The sequence below is a fragment of the Acanthisitta chloris genome, unplaced genomic scaffold, assembly GCF_000695815.1.
Source record: "Acanthisitta chloris isolate BGI_N310 unplaced genomic scaffold, ASM69581v1 scaffold2247, whole genome shotgun sequence".
NCBI classification, from domain to species: domain Eukaryota; kingdom Metazoa; phylum Chordata; class Aves; order Passeriformes; family Acanthisittidae; genus Acanthisitta; species Acanthisitta chloris.
This window is the reverse complement of record NW_008683021.1, coordinates 1-21,999: the sequence shown is the minus strand read 5'-3', so window position 1 is coordinate 21,999 and position 21,999 is coordinate 1. Positions and strand designations below refer to the sequence as shown.

Below are 21,999 nucleotides of genomic sequence, written 5' to 3'. Positions count from 1 at the left end.
CTCCTCAAATCCGGAGTCTATAGGACTGGCATGTTCCTTATGCACAGATATGTTACAGTCTGGGTAGGGAACAAGATGAGAGAAGAGGCTGAGGTTAAACATGTCAAAACCAAAGAGTAAATAGGGTTTGGCTTGAAGGTACTGAAGATACTCAATAGATAACTGTGTCCTTAAAGGAAATAATAATGCCTATTTTAATACATGGCCAGGAAAAGATATTATCTGACTTGGAAATCCTTGTTCTGAGATAGTTCCTAATATTACAAAGCCAGGGGTGGTTAAACACCAGGAAAATTCCCCCAGGAAAGAACTGAATGTATCCAACACTGCCATAGCTGGCACTGAAGGAGGTGTTAAGACCCCAAACACTGAAGCCTGAGGGTGCAGTGGTACCCTCACAGCAAGGACAGAGCATGGAACAGTGCTCTGGGCAGGTCACAGGCTGAGTGTGACCCCAGGGGTGCCCTGAAACAGGGCACAGGCACAGCTACTCTGGGAGGCACCTTAGGATGATAGTAAGTCACAAGGTAATTAAGGCTGAGACAGAAAAGTTTAAAGGTGAACAGTCTTACAACCTGAAGGAGACAGGAAACACATGAAATTATTCCAACATTAAAATGTTTCAGGCTGCAGTCAGAATTTACAACCAGTGGATACAGCAGGTATCACCAGGTAACAGCCCAGTACTGATGCACAGCAGTTCTCAGTGCTTAGCACCATAAAACCTTACAAAATCCATTACAGAATCCCACAGGTACCCTCACTCAGGACACAGACCCAGGGGAGCAGGCTGTGTTCCAGACACCCTCTGGGAGCTTCCTCTTCAGGTAATTTACATCGTTTGCATTTTAAGTCACTGGTCAATTATCCCCAGAGGGAGCAAGGGGAGAAAACACAATGAGGTCACTGAACACTTCAGCTGCTGCAAACTTCTGGGCTTTGGTCTTGACTGGAGTGAAGGGAAGCTCAGCATTCAGCACTGGCTGTGGGAGAAATTAGAGTGTGGAGTCAGTGTCTGAGGTACAGTTACCTGCCAAGGGTCAGAGTCATGGACTGCTGCAAGTATCATGACTTCTCTAAGAGAAGCTTTGAAGCTTATTTCCAGGCATGAAAGAAGTGAATACACATGGTCTGTTTTGAAGGCATTCCTTAAATCATAGTCCATGTTTTAAGGAGGATTTTTCACACCCAAATTCCATTAACAGTTTGAATATTTTTGTGCCTTTTCCCTTTTGAATCTTACTTCCAGCTCTAGAAATTAAAACTTTATAAAGAAAAGATGGGACTGACCTGAAAACTTCCAGGAAGAAAGGGGAGGGAAAAGCTCAAGCTCTTGGCTGTGTTAGTAAATATATACATGGAAATTCACTAGAGAGAAAATTTAAAGGATGATCTGATAAAAACCAGTCACTGTTCTGTTGTAAATATCTTGATTCATTCTACACTCCCCATGTGCAATAAGGAATAACAGTGTGAGCCCAAGCAAGGAGACAGCTGGATTGTGGCTTGTGTTTAAAGTTGTATGAATTGGCTTGATAACATCTTTAATTTTCTTGGTGCAGTCACTGATTCTGTAGCAAAGGTTAACAGCACTGGAACATGCAGCTTGTCTTAGGCAAATAAACTTGAAGGTCAACTTACCATATCAAAAGGATTTCTGTCAATGGATGTCAAATCACTACATAAAGTATCTGAAAAATAAGAATATTCCAACATTTTAAGGTTAGCCTGATGCTGCCAAAGCTGAAAAACCAGTAGTTTCCTGCATTTACTAAAAAAATAAAAGCCTCAAATCTGAAACTGTCTGAATTTTTTTCCTTCTATATTATCTTTCTGCTTCACATATCACATGGAAATTACACAGAAAAATGTGAGGGGCACAGTTTGCTCATGTGCAACATGTATAAGTCAAAACAACAATAACTTTTGCTAACAGCACACAAATCAAGCTGACACTGACAGTGATTTAAGAGAGTAGTATTTAGATTATCCTACAAGCTTAGAATGCCCAGAAGGCCCCACCAATCCCACCAAACTGCACTTTGCAGCTCTAAGACATGCACCTGTTGCATCTATGTCTGGTTCTCTGGACTGAGCGAAGTTTGTCTCAGTGTCAGGATCCTTCTCTGGGCTGCACATGACAATATCCTGTCCCTGTTCTGCAGCAGAGAGCTCCATCTCCTCCATGTCATCCACTGCTTTTGATTCACTGCTAGAATTTTCCAGCACCTGAAAAACAAGGATTTTCACTGTCCCCAGCCAAGTTCCTGCTATGTCAGACCAAGCCCACACATCTGATCTCCAGGTTTTATGGGCAATTCAGGAGAGATGGAGATTTAACTCCAGACACTGTATGAAGCACAGGCAGGCCAAGGTTCATGGCTTATGGCTGTGATCCATTTCACATGAACTATTTCCCAAACACCCTTGTAAACCTGAAAATCCCTTCAATCCCTTCCGTGTATAAAGGAGGTTCTTCCACAGGAAGGAAGATTTTCAACTTCAAACACCAAACACATTGTGAGGATGTGTACAGTTCTGGGCCCCTCAGTTCAGGAGGGACATTGAGGTGCTGGAGCAGGTCCAGAGAAGAGCAACGAGGCTGGTGAAGGGACTCGAGCACAAGTGCAATGAGGAGAGGCTGAGGGAGCTGGGGGTGTTCAGCCTGGAGAAGAGGAGGCTCAGGGGAGACCTTATCACCCTCTGCAACTCCCTGACAGGAGGTTGTAGTCAGGTGGGGGTTGGTCTCTTCTCCCAGGCAACCAGCAGCAGGACAAGAGGGCACAGACTCAAGCTCTGCCAGGGGAGGGTTAGGTTGGATATTAGGAAGAGATTTTTCACAGAGAGAGTGATCAGACATTGGAATGGGCTGTCCAGGGAGGTGGTGGATTCACTGTCCCTGGAGGTTTTCAAGCTGAGACTGGATGTGGCACTTAGTGCCATGGTCTAATAACCATGGTAAGGTTGGACTTGATGATCTTGGAGATCTCTTCCAACCCAGCTGATCCTATAATTCTATGATTCTCTAGTGACTTTTCCTCAAAAAAACCCTCTCAGCAATACCAGAAGTTAAAGACTACCACAGTTTTACCCCAAAGAGTGACATCAGCAACAAGTGATTTCTCATGTGATAGGAAAAGGATGAGGTAAAAGTCATAAGAACAAATTAGTAACCAAGATTATATAAATAAATATATATATATATGGGGATGGGGAATCCCTCCTGCAGTCATGTACAGGTCCAAGCAGTAGCAAAGAAAATTAAGATAGTGTTTCCCACAAAAGGTACAAAAGGAGGATTGAAGCACTGAGCATTGGCTTTTATGGAGTAGCACAGTAACATCTAAACTAGAGGTCACACTCCTGGTTTTTTAAGGTCACTCAAACACAGGCGATGTCTCACCAAGCCCTCAGACACTTCAGGACATTTCTGAACTGTGATACTTGGATTACTATCACTGTTACTATAACTTTAAAGAGAATAACCAGACACTTCAGGACATTTCTGAACTGTCATACTTGGATTACTATCTCTGTTACTATAACTTTAAAGAGAATAATAGCTCAATGCTCTCCTATGGCACATGAGGACCAAGAGAGCTAAATTCTGCTGCTGCCTCTAGTTATGGTCCCAAGAGGCAAAAGCATTTACAAAATTCACACCAGAAAACAGGAGGGAATGGACTTCAAGGAATATTGCAAGTGTCATCATGCAGCAGCCAGAAGAACCTCCAAAGATACCTTCAGAATGCTAGATAAGGTCCCCAAACAGTAACAGTCCCTAGTTATGTCCATCCTGAGAGGGCGGGAAAAAGCACCAGCTTGAGGAATGCAGAAGATATCTAAGTGAGGATTTGATCAGAAATCTAAGAGTTTGGGGATAAAAGAACTCTTTTTTTTTTTCTTCATAATAACAACAAAATATTGAAAGCACACTCAGGAACTGTCCATGACTTACCTTAGCTCCCTCTGCTGTGCCAGCAACAGGACAGAATTCTTCTGCAGCCATGGAAATGCTGGAAGAGAAACCAAAATATTTTTGGTCTTCTCAAAACACCTTTTAACTTACCTAACTGTTCTGTATTTGTGCTTAGTTGGCACAAACTTTGTGGGCAAACAAGAAGCTTCTACCCCAGCAGCAAAACTACATTTGGGCAAAGCTCTTAATATTTGCTTAAGGGAAGGAAAAGCCACCAGGACCTTGCAACCTTTATCACTGCCAAATTGGAAGGTAACACTTAATGGGTATTAATAGTAATTCTTTCAGTTAGGACTATAAAATCACTGAAGGAAGTTAATTAAGAGCTGCCTTAACATGCTTACCTTTGCTCAGGAACACCATCAGGGAGTGTGTCCAATGGGGGAGTTGTTCCAGTGCAAAGTTGGTGCATTTTCAAATTGTGTGCTGGGTGGAAGCATTTGAGCCCTGATGGTGTTTGTTTTGCAGTTGCATCCTGAGGGTCACGGAGAGCAGAAGGAACATTTGGAAGCAAAGCTCTACGGGAGGATCTTGGAGTTGCCAGTTTTCCAGAAGTCCTCTGGGAAGATCTACAAGGTGTCTTGGAAAGCAAACCTGAGAAATGTGTTTAATATTTCATGACTACAGTTTCCAGAAGCTGAAATGAACTGTTTGCTATGTTTTCTAGCTAGGAACATTATTGCCTTCTGTTTGCTGATTGAAACCTCATATATGCTGCAAGGAGAAACTGAAAAAGATGCTAAGAGCAGGTGAGTGAGTTCCAAAACTACCTCAGCTCCTGCTGAGCAGTTTAGTCATGACTATCCCTTCACAAAGAACCTGACATAATGGGACTTGCTGTCATTAAACTATTCTGTGATTAACTTCCACCTTTCATGTTAGGTGATTTCGGGTGAATTAAAAAGACACAGATTCAGAATTGATTCTTCTAACAGATTCTCTGCTGGAGTTTGCTTAAACCCAGTGTTGCTCAAAGCTTTTCAGTTCTCCTCTGCTAACAAGAGGTACATGAAAAAATTGCTGGCTGTGTGATAAGAAAAGAGATTGCACAAAAAAAAGAGAAATTGAAAGTCAAATTATAAAGTAGAACTGGGAGAGAAGATGAATGGCTCCCAGAGAGTCAAGTATTACTGGACATATTGGCTGCACACAGAGAGCAATAAGATACTGAAAATTAAGTTGTATTTTGAGCACCTGTTAAAAAGCCAAACTATTAAACAGCTTTTATAGCAGACTGGATTATGTTACAATCTTGTTAACCATGAACACAGATTATGGGCAGACTTTATTTGCAGCTTTGAAGAGAAGCACTGCAAGGGATATAGTTAAAAAAAGATCCCAAATCCTGTCTTACAAACAGAGGACATTAGCTGGTATTGACTTTGATGATGAGGTTTGTCAGCTAAATCTGGGAACACTCAGATTAGAATTTCATTATTCCACTTATGCTGGAAAAACATGAAGCAGCTATTTCACCTCCCTGTCTGAGCAGGGATTTCATGCTGCCATAACCACTCAAATCAGCACATTCATGTCCAACAGTTTACTTTGGAGCCCTGACATAGTCACTAGCTGAAATATTGTGTCCAGCAATGGAGTTGTTTCCAGTATAAACAGCACAATTCCTCTCCCCAGTGCAATGGATTAAACTCCTTTCAGTACTCTCAGGTCACAGAAATCATAATGCAGTTTCACCTACCTGAGAAGTTTTTCACAGGGCTTTCAATCCTGAAAAAACCTGCTTCAAAAACCACTTTTTCTACTTCTGGCACAGTCTCCTGGTATGTCCCATCAGCAGCTCCCTCATGCTTCATTTTATCCCTCATGGCTGCTTTGACAGCCGCCAGGCGGCTCCGGGCAGCAGCTCTGCCAGCTGCTTCCAGCTTGGCTTTGGGTGCTCCACTTGGAATGGCCTTTTTCTGAAACAGTAAGTCCAGGTCATAGCCGGAAGCTTTGGATAGAAGCAATTACACATGAATATCTACACAGCTGCTGGTCCCACCGAGACAGCAATGGGCAAAAGGAGGCTCAGGGGGGACCTTCCTGCTCTCTAACAACTCCCTGACAGGAGGTTGGAGTCAGGTGGGTGTTGGTCTATTTTTCCAAGTAACGAGTGATAGGATAAGAAGGAAATGGCCTCAAGTTCCACCAGGGGAGATTTAGGTTGGATATTAGGGAAAATTCCTTCACCCAAAGGGCTGTCCAGCCCTGGCACAGCTGCCCAGGGCAGTGGTGGAGTCACAATCCATGTGGTGCCATGTGGATGTGGCACTTGGGGACATGGTTAGTAGTGGCCATGGCAGTGCTGGGGAATGGTTGGACTTGATCTTAGAGAGCTTTTCCAACTTTAATGACTCTAAGAATCAAGGTCTTTCCATCTGCAGAATCTTGGACTGCCATCCAGTTGTTAAGGTTAGTCTGTGATGACAAATGTTAAAGATTTTTTCATATTGAATCTGCAGTTCAGAAATGCTCAGTACAACTTTTTTCCCTAACAAACCCAGTAAGATTTTGGAAAACACTGGGATGCAGGGACTCCTAGTGGCAGGGATATAATGTAACCACAGGACAGACTCCAGACACTTTCCGGGCATTCAGTTTTTCAAGGGAAGTTTTGCTTTGTACCATCTGTAGGGCTGTGGCATTTACAGGCAGCTTCCACAGGCCACATTCCCTCCAGTTCCCTGTGCCTGGAGTTTCTTATCGACCTTCATATCATTTTTCATTAGTTAAGGAGTCCCAAGGAACTGGACAGAGTTTAGGCAATGCAAATATGACTTGATATTCAGTCACTAGAATCAATTTTATATACCAAACCAAAGAGTAGATAAAACAACTCTCATTAAAGCTTAGTTTGCAATAAGCAGGAAGTTATTTTGGACAGTATCAGATCCATTTGTGCTTGGAGAAATAGCAGTTTAAAGCTACCCATGGTGTTGTCTTATCAAACATCGTTATAAGTTAGCACTCCCTGCTCAGAACTGGCAGAGTCACCCCCAAATTCCTGTGTGGTTTCCTTTCAGCTAACTCAGTGCCAGTACCCCAGATAAAGTGTTCTACATCTGAAGGGTAAGTTTATATCCTGAACTTAATAGATGTGTCTTACTAGCAAAGAGTTCAATGACTCCAAAAAAAGTCATTAGCTCTTAGTGCCAATCTTCCCAGACAAGAGGCAACTAGGACTACAAACAGCAACTGACACAAGTGCACTTGGGAGATGCAAGGGAGAAGGATGCATCTGGAGAGGAACTTCACAGGATTTTTTAAGCTTTAACATCTAGGGAATCCATACAGAATGTGCTTTAGAGGTTATTCATACCTTGACAAGTGTTTTGTTTGGGACATCAAGTGGCTGCCACTCATTGTCTTGAAGCTTCTTCAGATGATCAAATTTTTTATTCACATCTTCAATCTATTGGGAAGCCCAGAAAAATCCAGGTTTAATTTTCAAGACTTACCAGGCTCACAGCAGAACAGTGTTTCATGAAATCAGAGAAGAGATTCAAGCACAGTTAATGCACTTGAGTACTTTAAAAGCAGAAGCAAATTAAACCACAACTGATAAGAAGTATTGAGTGTTCTCATACAGTTATCATGAAGGTCACATGAACAAGCCTCAGGTCAGATGACCAAACTGGTCCCATTTCTGTAGTTTAAGAGTTCACAGGTGAAGTCAAGAATTGTTCAGTGAGCTCCAAAACAAAGGAGCTGGTTTACACCCTGGTCCCATCCTGAGCTCAAGCACTTGGACAATGGTCACATTTAAGGAATGCAAAAGAACACACTGCACAACAGTCTTTCTCCAAACAAGCACAGGGTCTCCCATTCTGCAGGAGACACACCATGCAGGCTTGTTTGCTCTGAAACTGCTGTTTCTGCACAGCTTCCTGGTGCCATCTGTGCCTGCTCTGCAGCATCTCCTCCTCCCTAACTGACACTCACAGCATCAGCCTTGTTATGGAGACACTTCTGCCTAATATGTCATGGTCAAGTCCTTTACCTCCTCCCCAAAACTCGGAGGACACACAATGAATGCAGAAATGGCAGTTAGCAGCTCTGTTACTCTAAGTTTATCCAAGGGAGAAGGTGTGGAGGCTCAGGGGAAACTTCCAGGTCCACAGTAAGCACAGGTAAACCTTGTTTTTCACATTACTGGTTCTTGCCAAGTTCCCCTCAAATTCCTCTGAGGAAGCAGATCAAACCCTTACACTTTCTGCAGGGAATTCAAGACCTGTGACTAGGCCTTGAATATAAACAAATCCATCTTTACATTTAACTAGTTCCAAATTCCTTTGCTGAATGCTGATTTAGAAATTCTGTCAAGAGCCACTTGGATAACTTAGAACTTTGTATTTCATTCAGAAATCGCTGAAAGCATCAACAGATGTTTTCTGTTGATGTTTTTTACCACCTAAGCTCAAACCTAAATAGAGTTATTGTAGTTTCTGCATTATTCTCATGCTGCAGCATGCACCCTGCTTTCCAGGTGAGCTCCAGGGATTTCCCAGAAGCTCCCAGTTTTTGGTCCAGGTAAACATCATGACTGTATCTTGCTCCAAACCAGATTTGGCTACACACCTTCATTCCAGAGACAGACAAGATACACAGACCACAAGAAGACACAACAGATGAACTGGTCCATGAACTATAAATCACAGTATACCAACAGCTACTATCCACTGTCAGAAAGTGTTAAAGAAGGACCTGCTTTTTTACATCAAAAATAAAAACCAGAATCTGAATATTGCATAAAAAAATCAGCATCTGATTACCCCAAAAAATTAGTTTCAATCCATGGTGCATAGATAACTCCATCAATTTTAATCTAGTAGGTTAACATGCAAGTACATACCTGAAAATTGACCATATCCCAAAATCCATCCAAGTCTGAACACATTGTCTCTTTTTCACCTCGTTTAAACTCACAGTTATCCACGAGGCCTTCGAACTGTTTGAACCTCTCTCCCAGGAGCAGCCTCGTCTGACCAGTCGTGGTGCGAATCAGATCTTTAGCTGACAGCAACAAGAGGAAAAAAAAATCAAGACAGTCCATCCTGGAATAATCCCTCAATTCCCAACTGATTTAAATAAATATTTGAAGAGTCTGGAGTTTATTGTTTGAGCTATGTTCTTGCACTGCAGACCTGCAATGCAATTCAGATGGAGCATCCTTATCCATTGAACTGCTCTTAACTTGCTTCCTTCAAAAAATTACTCTCTCTAGGTCTTTAAGAGAAGCACTAATGACTCACCTGCATTTTCCCAGATAAGGGCACTTACTCTACATTAAAAACTAAGCTTATTTTTAAAAATCAGCTTGGTTAGAGCTCCTACATTTAAATACACCTAACAACGTAACTATTTTGATGTGCACTTTGTTCACTTGCTCAATCGCTGTCATGTCAAGCACTATGAGACAGTCTGTGCCTTTTTGTCTTGGGACAGGAACAACCCTAAGCTTAATAAAAACTGTATTGGATGAACACTGTAACACTATCACAGCAACATTATAACTAACACCACAGAGCTATTTTGTAAATGTATTCACATACACACACTTCCCTCTGGCCCCTTCAGTTCCTGTAACACTCCTCCTACTGCCTAGTGCAGTTTAGTCTCACCATCCTCTGGAATGTTCTGCTCCAGGTTCCCATCCCACTGCAGGCACTGAGACATCAGCCTCTCTCTCTCAGTCCAAAGAATATTCCTGAAATTAAAGGGATAGAGAAAAAAATTAGGTTTTAGAGGATTTCCTAACTCATGGCACTATCATTTTGCTTTCAGAGAAGCCAAACTGTCTCTGAGCAGAAGCCATTACAGTGTTTTTAGTTTGCTGAGATACAATTTCTTTTCTACTGCTTTCAGGTTTGTATTCCTTAGGACAAGGGTTTGACATTCTTCCCTTGCACTAACACAAAGAGAAGCCAGGAGTGTGTGCCCGCCCAGGTCACTGCTTACAGATCCAATCACCACTAAATTAGCTGCTCTTCACAAGAGGTCTCATTACTCATGTGAAGGACCTTCCAATGGACAGCAGGGAAGTGAAACATGTGAACCCAAACCTGAAGTAGGGCACATCATGCTCTTGCTCTCCTGTGCCATCTGACTTTGCTTCAACTGCTGTGGTATTTGTAGAGACAGGAGCTGTTTCATCTGACCTCTGACTGGAAGTTTTCTCATCTGATTCACCTGCTGAAAAATACCAAAGGAATTTGTCCAGAATCCAGTGATAATTAAAAACATGAGAGCAAGAAGCTAAATGTGAACTTCTTACCTTTTCCTCCTTCCAAACCTATGCTCATCTGCTGTTCTTGAGTGTCTGTAGCAACAGGTGGAACTTGACTTTTTAAATTAGCCTTTTGTGCTTTAGTTTCACTGGATTTTCCAATTGTTTTGCTGGAAACAAACAAAAAGAACATATAGAGTTAAGACATTGAGAAACTGACATCAAATATGGTAAAACACACAAATTCACAATTTAATTCTCCACACAACTAGAGAACTCAGACAAATCCTATTAAAATGAGTATATCTGTGCAGAGGGATATAGAGAAGAGCCCCTGATAGCTGCTTCTAAAGCAAGGCCAGAATTGAGGATTGTGTCCATATTTGCTCTTGCATTATCATTTAAGCAATGATAGCAACCACAAGGATCAGGTGTTACATCACCACAGCTTCTTACACAGTCAATCTCTCTAGAGAAGATGTTTTCTGTATCATCACTGAGAGATTCACTTGCATTTTAGGTCACATTAGAAGAAAAAAAAAAATCTTACACTGGAGATTTAGAAAAATCCCAGAAGGAATTGGGTTCCAGGAAAGCCTTTGCACTTGAAGGAGACAGGGGTGTGACTTTGTAGGTTGTTAATCCACTCAGTGGCTGAAACACAAAGTTTTGGGGTGCAAAAGATCGAGTTCTAGGTCTCACTGGAGCAGAGTTGCTGTTTTCCACTGAGGTTTGCTCTTGCTGAAGCTCAGCTGGTGCTGAATGTTTGGAATCAGCTGCAGAACCTTTCACCTCTGGATTCACTCGAGCATTTTTCCCCACTTCACGTTTAGAAGGAACTGCCTAGAACAGCACAAATAGACAAAGTGAGCACTACATTATCAAACCAAATTACCACATCAATCAGTGTTTGCTATAGGCATGAGCTGGATTATAACATGACTGTAAGGGAACAGTTCCAGATAAGTCCCTTCCTTAGCACACCTGCACAGAAGTGATGATTTACCAACAAGCCCAACTGTTTTTGACACCTGCAAATCATCCTAGAGGCAGAAGTAGCAACTCTGAGGAATGCAACAATCCACTCAAGGGGCTAAAGCAGAACAACTCACCCACCAAAATAATAATAAAATCAGCAAATGTTTCCTCCCCCTGCTAGAAGAAAAAGCTCTAAGGTGATACACTCCTCAAGAGCAGAATTACTGGCTCCAAATGCAACTAGGCCTGTTGAATAATCATAGTTTATACACATACTTCAGTCCAAGACTGAAACCCAAGCCAGTATCAGCTGATAGCTGAGGAATGCAGCCCAGGACAAGTGCAGTTAGGACCACAGAACGTCATTAAAAGAGGGGAAGTTAAGCAGTAAGCTAAATCCACATTCTTAGATGAGTGAGCAGATAGTCACACAGAACACATTTCTGAGATACCTAAAGGAGATATTGTTAGCTCAAATCTGCCAAAAGAACTTGGATTGTTTTGCAAGAAAATCTGCATCATCAATCTACTGAAAGTCTTGTTACACTTCAGCCACCCCTGCTAGGAATGCAAGCCTGGAATTCTGCTTTTAATGAACTTTTTCTAATGAGATGACTGTGGTTACAGCAAGAGTTTACCAGCTGGCAGCACAAAGCAGCTCCTGCCTGTGAAGAGGCACTTGGAAATACCACCAAGGAAGAGATAAGTGCTCTTACCTCCTGTTTGTGTGTGATTGCACACTAGAGCACAGCTGCAGTTATGGCAACAGGAGTGAAGATGGGAGATGGAAGAAGGAATAGTGGAGTGCAAAGGAGAAAACTCAATAGCTCTTGCACAGAACTGTCAGCACATGAAGACACAAATTCATAATGTGATGACACCAAGAACCACACTGATTGCCTTCACTTATAAATCATCTGTCTTGCAGAGAATAACATTTCCAGCTTTATTTTTTGGTGGTTCAACACCTAAAACTGTGTCTATTTCTTAGCTCCTATATTACCTGAGCAGGAAAAGGAAACATTCAGAATATGCCTTAAAAAGGAATGAACTGCACAAAACTTAAAACTGCTTGGCAAAAGCAGCAAAGTAGGACTAGTTTTACTAGTTGAAGCATCTGATGTGAGATGTTATGTAGGAACTACTTGTCTGTTTTAAATCATTGTCCAGATCTGGATTAGCAATCAAGTCATCCACCAGTCACATCCATATCCATGGGGGGATTCTTGGGGAGGTCCTGTGCAGGGCCAGGAGTTGGGCTTTGATGATGCTTGTGGGTCCCTTCCAACTCAGCGTGTTCTGTGATTCTATGTAAGTACTAAATCTGATCTTATTTTAAAAACTATGGCAACATAAATGCATACAGCTTCTTCCCCAAACCCAGCTGATTAGTGAGCTTAGCTCTTCTAAGTTTGAACACATTTCAGTTACAATGACATTGTTATGGGCTCTTAAATCAGTTTTATTGCTTTGCCATTTCAAACATTAAATGACCTACCTTTGAGGTCTCAGCTTTGACTGCCTTCTGCTTTCCTATGTTTGCTGCCTTTCTCTGTGCCTGGTTACCTAGGAAAAGAAAAACTCCCAGAAGTCAAAAAGCATCTGATTAAGGTAATCTTTCACCAAAATACTGCAACAAAAACACAGTTGTTAAAGACAGAGAGAGATTGTTTTGTCTTTGGAGTGGAAAGACAAAAGTTGAATCAAAAGAAAACCTGGCCTAGGATTTCACAGCCTAGTAAGAGCTGGATCACGCAGAAAGGAGAACAGATTCATTTAATCATTAGTCTTTAAATGTTGTCATATACTAAAAGTAAGTGTCCTTATTTCCTTAAGGGTTAAAAAGACAGTGTGAAGGCAATTTGAGCCCAGATTTTTAATTCCTATATGGCATAGGATTTCTGCTGGTGAACTGGATTCTAGTAAACAGGCAAACATGAACAAAGAGAAATTCCTGACATGAAGAACAAAGGCTCATACTTTCCAGAGGTGTCTGTTCCTGACCACAGAGTAAATAAACATGTCCTTAAACAGAGATACACCAGAATGGTAAATCTTAACCCATTCTGGTGTTGTTCTTTGAGTTTGCAATTCCCATGTGGACACTGATGCTCCACACTGATGGATTTTATGGGAAATTGTCCAATATTTGTTTCAACATCGAGATTTAACTACTGCAATAGAGTTCCAGAGGAGAGCCCAAGTGATCCAGTATTTAGTCCTTTTATTACATGACAATTTGGCATGAGTCAGATCCAGTCTATCTACTCCAGGGAGAGAGTTCCACAGCAGACTGTAATGTGCTAAGGCACTTCAGACCCAGCTGATGTGTCTCTCCACAGCACAACAGTCCCTGAGGTATAACCAAGATCCTACAGCCAGCAGAGAGAGCTGTCCCAGTATTTCATTTAACAACAATTCCAACAGCAGCATATGAACATATACATGTTGTTTCCAGTGCTCACTTCTCCAGTATGGGATGGTATCTCTTTCCAGCACACTATTCCAAACACTTAGAGCTCAGTCCTCAGCTATGCAGTTCACTGCCTCACTTACCAGCAGTAGCAGCAGCAGCTGTTGGTTTCAGCACCTGTCTGGCTGCAGAGGAGGCTGCTCTGGTGATTCTTACATTGGAAGCTGGTTGGGCTGCAGTCTGCAGCACTGTAAGAGATGTGAATTCCAGAGATTACAAGTTCAATGAGGAGCTGCACTCAAGTAATAACTGCAAGCTTGTATTTTGTAGAAACCAGAGAAATGGACTAGGAATTATCAGTTGCATTAGTTTGCCAGAATGAACAGGGTTGGGTTTTTTGTCAGTTCAGTGCAAGCATGGACAGAACAGCTTGGCCTTGGCATCCAGGCAGTGCTCTGAGGGGATCCTGACTGCAGGTGTTTTTGTTGTAGTTCCAGGTCCATCAAGGCCCCAGTGTCCCCAGTGCCATGTTCAAAGCTTAAGGAACCCTTCCCCATGTTCCCTGCAATCAGAGTCAAGGCCATCCCCGTTTTACACACGAGGCTTTCTGGAATAATAACTTGCCATGGTCATTTGTACAGCTGGAAGCTTAAACAAACCATTGGTGTAACAAAGTGATGCTCAGGCCATTGTATGAAAGATTTCCAAGGTCAGAATTTAATGTAATCTAAGAAAGTATTCTTAGACTAATTGCCTCTGAAGTGTTCCATAAAATATGACAAGTTCATGCACTGTATTACCCATCATAATAATTTTCAGCTTTGTATTTTAGTACTGTTCTAACAGCCTTTACAAATTACAGCATTTTCCTGCACAGAAAAATTTGACAGGAGCTCTTTATTCCATACTCTGCCTGAAATCCAGTAGCTCCACTTGGTTACTGTTAGTGTTATCCACGTTTTTAATGTCAAGCTGCAATTCTGTGGAAGATAGAATGACTAGATGGGAAAAAAATTACTAGGTAAATAACACTTGATTTATCCTAACATTCACTTCCCAAACATTTTTATACTGGTGTTTCATAGAGTCACAGAGTGGTTTGGGTTGGAAAGGACCTTAAGGATCATCTAGTTTCAACATTTAAGTATGTATAAAGCGTATCTTTGATTCCGCACAAAAGGAATAATCAAGTCTAGTGGACAACAATTATTCAAAAATTAAATGTTTTAATTGTTGTATCAAACACAGATAATAAATGTTTTCAGTATTCACCAAAGCCACTACTGAAATTTATTTAAATGAAGGTCAGCTGCTCGCTGATTTAATTGGATTAATGACATGAGGTCATTTCACTCTGAATTACTGAATCTCTTGCATTAACACCAATATTCCACATGACTTGACTGTGTCTACTTAAGGCACAGATATCACTGTGCTATGAGGAAGAATTTCTAACCAGAAGTTTTCTCCTCCCTTAAAGGTTTCAAGGTTTTCATTTTACTGCTCTTTCCTTAAGAAATATATGTAATTGGCACACAAAGTGACAGGTGGAGAAGTGGCTGCTGTAAAATGTGACAATGGAAGATCGTACTTGTCCTTTACTAAGTTGCACTAGTGACCACCAAAAGTTTGGGCTCCTGGCTCCACCTTTACGTCCTGATGTGCTTTACCAGCAGCCCAACCTTTTCCAAGCCTTTCCCAGTGCTGAATTACACAAATAGTTTCAATTAGAGACCACAGACATCAGTGTGTCTGCTGAAAGACTGCACTGAAAATATTTACAGCTCATACAATCAGCTATTTTTCAGGCTATCCACAATACCAAGGGAAAAAAAAAAACCCCATATTTTCCCTCCTGTCAGCTATTCTTTGTCTTTCCAGGTGAACTCACTCGTGCTTCCATAATATCAGGAGCTACTACCTGTGATGTTCTGAGGCAAACAAAGCTCTGCACAGCTCCAGCTGCTAAGGCAGCTGGCAGCCATGCAATTCTGCCTACTGACCCATTTCTTTTCCCTCTCCCAAGGTGAACACTCACTAACCAGGACTGCCAGGATCCTGCATTCCATCGCCCCCAGCCCTAGAAGCAAGAAGCACATGTGATCCCCAGAGCCACACACTTGACAATCTGCCAGCTGCTGCCCTTGTCACAGCTGCTAGGAATGGCCACCCTAAAAACCCCTCATTTCCTACACCCAAACCCCAAACCGAAGCAGCAGCATCCTTTCAGGTCCAGGTGTAGGGATCACCCTGCTTCCATACCTTTCTCTTTTTCAGCCACTTTGGCTGTGCCCATCTGTTTCCGTCCTGCTGTTTGTGTAGGGTGAACGCTCTGCCCGTGGGCACTGACCTAAAAGAGATCATTTTTGGGGAAGGGTCAGATATGCAGAAATTCAGCAGCCTCATTCCTTTCCTTTTCTTTCTGTTCTAGATTACAGTAAACCAAAAAGTCAAATCATTTGGCATAAAGGGCTTTAAAAAGTAGACACACTAAAGGTAACTAAAAGAGCTCATTTTAGACCTGTTGCATTATCCAACCAGATAAGACTTTGTCAGGAAAAGAATGAGGAAAACCAGTTAAGAATCAGTTTAAGTTTACTATGAAACAAAGTGCAAATTGCTGCCACATCTAGGTGCATAATGTGTTTCAAAGAAAATAAATCCATATTAACTCAGTTGTTCCTTTGCAAAGTTATGACTGGAATTCCTTCCAAGACATTGAAATTTTGTGTGGCAAGATTGCTAGATTCTAAATGGAATTTTCCCCTACAGATTCCTGCTAGTGAAATTCCTCAACAGAGCCTACTTTTTTATACAATTAATAGGAGAAAGAACTGCCAAGCTTCGGAGTGAAAACAAAAATCACTTGGCATGAGTGAAGAATGAACTGATTTATAATGTGCATTCATGACAGAGCTTCTGCATTCAAGTGAGATGCTCCAGGACATAACTTCAGCCTCACTACTACCCTACACACATTTCTAGTTCATGCTGACTATGATATCTGAAAAAACTTGATGGAAAAACTGATCCAGAAGATCTGTACTCTTTTCTCTGTACTGAGCTAATCAAACCTGTAAAGATACAGCCCTGAGTTATATTCTGAAAGCACATCCTTTGCTCTACACTTATCACTGAAGGTTATATATACTTATATATGCACATAAAAAACAAACCATAGAGGGTTTAGATGCAGTTGGTATCAGAGTTGGTATCCGAGATTTTTCTTCTTGGAGCTTGGCCTTGGATCGAGTAATCCTTCCAGAGAAAGCAGGAGCTGCCTGGAAACATCCCCAAGGAAACAAAAGTTAACATAGTCCTTTTGCCTCCTGTCACTGTGAGAGTGAGCAAGAGCATAAATGGAAACATGTCCATGTGAAATGGGTCGTGTGTAATCTGAAAAGCTTTCAGAGTCAAGTGGACTAAATAGAAATAAGTCACCAGTTCTAAAGTAAATTAACTGTTTCATTTGTGACTGAATCATTCCAGTTTTGGAACTGAACATATCATCAATACAAACATCCACTAGCAGTATTTCCAGCTTTGTTATAGAAAAAAGAGCCAAGTCACTGCCCTATTGCTCCTTATCATAACAGAGATATTAATAAGTATTTACAACATAAACTGTTTATTTGGAATCATCTAGAGGTTTGTATACAAATAGAAACATGAACAGAGTATACAGAGAGTATTTGGTTAGATATTTACTGACTACCTTCTCTTTTGGCTTTGCCACCACTGGCTCCTGATGTGCAAGATATCCAGGTGCAGCTGGTCTGTACAGCCCAACTTTAAACACTTCTTTCTTGGCTTTCTCTCTCTGCTCCACCAGTTTTCGCAGTTCCTTCTCCTCCTTATAGCGCTGCAGCATTTCCCTGCGCGCATTCATCCTCATGGTGGCTGCACTTGGGGCTTGTTCTGAACCAAAGGTGCAAGACAGACATGTCACAAAATCATTTTTGAGCCAACAACAAGTAAATCAGAAACTTTCCATAAAGTTTTCCCAGCTAGAAGAGGAAAACACTAAGTCCAACAGCAGAAGACTGTCCGGAATCTCTTAATTGTTCTAACCCTTCCAAAATGTATTCAATGGTAAATTTAAACTTAAATACACCTCCCCAGATCTGCACCCAAGGATAGCTGCAAATTTACACCCATTTTACAGAGTACAGGTATTCCTGTGAGGTTATTGGTATGAAAATTAACACTTCAACTACTTATTTAGTTAATTTGCAGCAGTTTCTCTATTCAAACACTTTTAAGTCATTGAAAGCTGAACTTTAGGTCAGCCTTAGGCACCAAAGTCTTTCTCAAGCTGAGAGTAAAGGAGGCAGAAGTTATATGAAGGAATAAAAGCTTAAGAGGATGCTGAACTTGAATTACATGTGTAACTGAAAAATTAATATCTAGAGTTTAAATTTATTAAAGATAATCAAGGTATAAACTCATTAAATTTCATATTTGATATGATTAGATAGGGGCTGAAGTCCAATAACCTTCAAATAAGGGACTGAACTCCAATAATCTTCTGCTGTCAAAATACTAAAGGAGAAACTATTGCTAAATGAATCTTTAACATTTTAAAATATTGACTTATTTCCTTAGCCCATGAGCATCCAGGAAAGCTAGGGAGGCACAATTCAGTATATATGCAGGTCCTGTTTTCTGTGAAGAAAGATAAGTTGGCAAAAAAAAAAGCAATTCATAAAATAAAGTCACTATATTTATTTACCATTAATTATAATACTCAATTCCCCATTTCTAAGCACACTTGAAGCACATGGCAGACACCAGTTATATGTTAGGTGAGATTTTAGATTGGAGTTTTTCCACTTTTGAAGGACAAAGCAATCGATAGGAGACTTCCCATTGGACAAAAACAGCAGAATTCATTCTTCCTTCAGCTGCTGCAGCCAAACCAGAGCAAAGCCTCATTCTTATCACCCAAGCAGTGAGGAGAATGTTAAGACTTCATTAAGACTTTATTTTCTTGATTTTAATAGTTAGAAGCACTGGTAGCAATTGGGTTTTATACCTTACACCTTTTCTTCAGGTTAAAATGATGACTGCAATTAAGTTCTTGTGATAATGTTACTAAATCTACTGAAACACATTTTTAAAAGCCCCCAAAAAAAAGATTGATAATGAGTTTTACTTACTCTGCTTGACACTGCTGTTCTCTTGGGAGCACATTTCCTTTGAGTCCTTGAGTTCAGGAATTCCCTTGTCTCTGGTGAGCTGCACATTGACATCTGCCAGCCCAAACTGCCTTCCCTTCTCAAAGAGCTTGTGCCTGTTCTCCTTCTGAATGATCGACTTCCTGCGTGCCACTTTGGTCCTCAGGGTCTCTTCTCCTCTGCTCAAACTCTTCTTGTAGCGACCAGCAAACTGGGAGGTGGCAGCCATCCTGATCACCTTGGACAAAAACGTCATGATCAGGAAAAATACTCATGGCTTGTTTCCCTTTTGCATTCAAGTTTGCGTGTTATGAGCAAAGCATCAAGCTCTTCATGTCACAGACTCAATCAGGTTGAAAAATACCTCTGAGATTGAGTCCAAGCTATGATCTGACACCACGTTAACCAGAGCATGGCACTAAGTGCCACATCCAGTCTCTCCTCAAACACCTCCAGAGATGGTGACTCCACCACCTCCCTGAGCAGCACAGTCCAGTGTCTAACCACTCTTTTGGGGAAGAAATTCTTTCTAATGTCCAACCTTTTTGCACATGCACCAAAGAGAACACAAGTAATTTCAGCAGAGCCTCCACTAATTTGTCATTTCATTCTTCTCAGGGACTAGTTTGGATGCTGAGTGTTCAACAAGTGTGACACAACATTAGCAGGGCACACTGTCCCTGCCTGGGACTGGCTGTCCAGTCTGCCTTCACCACAGCTGTTTTCCATGTTAAGGAGAGAGCAAGTAAATGACAAAGCTCTAGGACAATACTTGGAAGCAACTTTGGAGTAAACCCTGTCTGATGGAAAGGAATTTTTTTGATGAGTACTTGGTACCATTTCCCAACCAAGTTTCCAGGATGCAACTGCAATACAATAGAGGTTATTTAAAGCAGGATTTCTCCCTACTTTTTAACTCGAGGAAGACTTAAGGCAAATGTCAGTTGGGTGGTAAATGTTGTGATGAAATACTTGGAAGCAACTTTGGAGTAAACCCTGTCTGATGGAAAGGAATTTTTTTGATGAGTACTTGGTACCATTTCCCAACCAAGTTTCCAGGATGCAACTGCAATACAATAGAGGTTATTTAAAGCAGGATTTCTCCCTACTTTTTAACTCGAGGAAGACTTAAGGCAAATGTCAGTTGGGTGGTAAATGTTGTGATGACAGTGCCTAAAGGGCTCCAAGAGAGGAGGGACTTTACTTTGGACAAGGGGGAATGGCTTCCCACTGATAGAGGGCAGGGTTAGATTGGATTGGGAGGAAATTCTTCCCTGTGAGAGTGCTGAGGCACTGGCACAGGTTGTCCAAAGAAGCTGTGGCTGCTCCATCCCTGGGAGTGTTCCAGGCCAGGTTGGATGGGGCTTGGAGCAACCTGGGCTGGTGGAAGGTGTCCCTGCCCATGGCAGGGGATCAGAATCGGATGGTCTGTAAGGTCCCTTTCCAACCTAAACTATTCTGGGATTCTATTATCCCCCCAGTATCCCACTAAAGCCTTTTTTCAGTGGTGCTGGAGAACAAAATGGTCAATGGAATTTCAAGGAGGAAAGGTGAATGAAAGCCAAGACTCAAATCAAACACTGGATCTCTTCTACACCATCCTGTAAGAGCTGGTGCATGTCAGCACTACCTGATTTGTGAATCTCTTGGGTTTCACTCTGCATTCCAAGTTTCAGAAACTGATTAAAGATGGCAATTAATTAACAGTGATTGCAAATGATCAGGCTAACTCTGCTGTAGCTCATAGGCTACACTTGCCCTGATTTACATTTACATGATTAAGGTTTATTAATAACAATCTTTGACCAGATCTTGTTAGTAATTCCCATGGTATTCCAAAAAGCCATGAAGAGAACAGTAGGAATACATCCCTACTATGTACCTCCTAGAAGCAGCAAGTGTTTGAGCCCAGTGGATGGAAATCATTCCTCAAAGCCTCTCCACCCATCCTTTGTGGACTTTCAGGGCACCAGCCTTCAACACTGGTAAATATTCAACACATTTAAAGTGTTTTTATGCTGCACCTTCTACTTTTAATATTTTCCAAGTTATTGGAATATAAATCCACTCAGGACCTTCTCCTATGAATAAACCTCATGAACAAGCAATAAATCCTGAAGAAGAATTCAACTGAAACTTGAAGGAGGCAAATATAATATGAACAGAACTTGGAGGAGGCAAATATAAACAGAACTAGAAGGATATAAATAGAATATGAGCAGTGACACAGAGAGAGCTTCCCACAGAGGTATTCCCAACTCATATCCCACGTCAGTAAAAGCCACACAGGAGATCCCGAGTGATCTCTTTAGGATGCCCAATATCCTCAAGATATCTTCAGAACAAAAATACCTGTGTCTCCTCTTCTTTCCAGGTTAGGGCTTCTGAGTAGTGTCTTGCCTAAGCAGGAACCTAGAAATTGAATTGAGATTTAAGTTGGCATAAATTCAAGTCAATTCTTGTACTAGCAAAGGGCCAAAGAGCTTATACAAAAGATTTATGATTGAGTAACATATAGTGACAAAATTAAGGGTGAAAATTGATTTTTATCAATAACAGTGGGGATAAAGAGCTGCTTTAACTAGGAAAATCACAAGAACCAAAGGGGAACATGGATATGAAAACATTTGGGTGCTGAGTGAGCACTTTTGATACCAAAGGGTTAACCCTAGACATAAGGAACTGTGCTCTTAGTGACTAAAACAAGGTGTATAGCATGGAAAGGCTAAATAAATCTAAACCTATGATTAATGAAATAATCATTAATAACCATTGGGTCAATTTCTTTGAATCAGGACACAGTTACCGGGCTAGAAATGGGACACTGTATGTTTTAGATAATTATTATAAGGAGGGGAAATTTAGGTTAGATATTAGGAAAAGGGTTTTTTTTTTCCCTGTGAGGGTGGTGAGACACTGGCACAGGTTGCCCAGGGAGGCTGTGGCTGCTCCATCCCTGGCAGTGTTCACAGCCAGGTTGGATCAAACCTTGAGCAACCTGCTCTGGTGGGAGGTGTCCCTGCGCAGGGCAGGGGGTTGGGGCTGGATAATCTATAAACTCCATTCCAACCCCCAAAATTTTATGATTCTATGATTAAAATCCTCACCAGTGTAAAACGCAGGAGGGAGAGCGAAGGTCAGTATTGCCTAAAGCAGGAACGCCGCGAGTTTAAGCGCTGGACACAGCCCGGACCCGGCGGATTGTAGTCGGGACAAACCGTCGGGG

General features: G+C 41.5%; 1 protein-coding gene across 1 annotated transcript; it reads right to left on the bottom strand.

Annotated features, from left to right (window-relative positions):
• Positions 1 to 860: 860 nt before the first annotated feature.
• On the bottom strand, positions 861 to 19,002 carry DLGAP5 (discs, large (Drosophila) homolog-associated protein 5). Its single transcript, XM_009078737.1, has 19 exons — positions 18,756 to 19,002; positions 17,312 to 17,514; positions 16,773 to 16,877; positions 15,859 to 15,946; positions 13,740 to 13,844; positions 12,703 to 12,749; positions 11,621 to 11,654; positions 10,756 to 11,044; positions 10,254 to 10,375; positions 10,042 to 10,171; positions 9,601 to 9,686; positions 8,832 to 8,992; positions 7,299 to 7,391; positions 5,679 to 5,898; positions 4,324 to 4,573; positions 3,959 to 4,016; positions 2,064 to 2,229; positions 1,642 to 1,691; positions 861 to 983 (listed from the first exon to the last, which is right to left on the bottom strand). Exons 1-19 carry the CDS (start codon positions 19,000 to 19,002, stop codon positions 861 to 863), a joined length of 2,577 nt encoding a protein of 858 aa, XP_009076985.1.
• Positions 19,003 to 21,999: the final 2,997 nt, after the last annotated feature.

Coding starts and splice junctions, on each gene's coding strand:
- DLGAP5 (XM_009078737.1), bottom strand. CDS start 19,002: ATGGCTGCCACCTCCCAGTTTGCTGGTCGCTACAAGAAGAGTTTGAGC. Junction 8,993..9,600: donor GCAGAACATTCCAGAGGATG/GTGAGACTAAAC, acceptor TGTTGCTGTCAG/CTAAAGATCTGATTCGCACC. Junction 1,692..2,063: donor ACCAGACATAGATGCAACAG/GTGCATGTCTTA, acceptor CTTATTTTTCAG/ATACTTTATGTAGTGATTTG.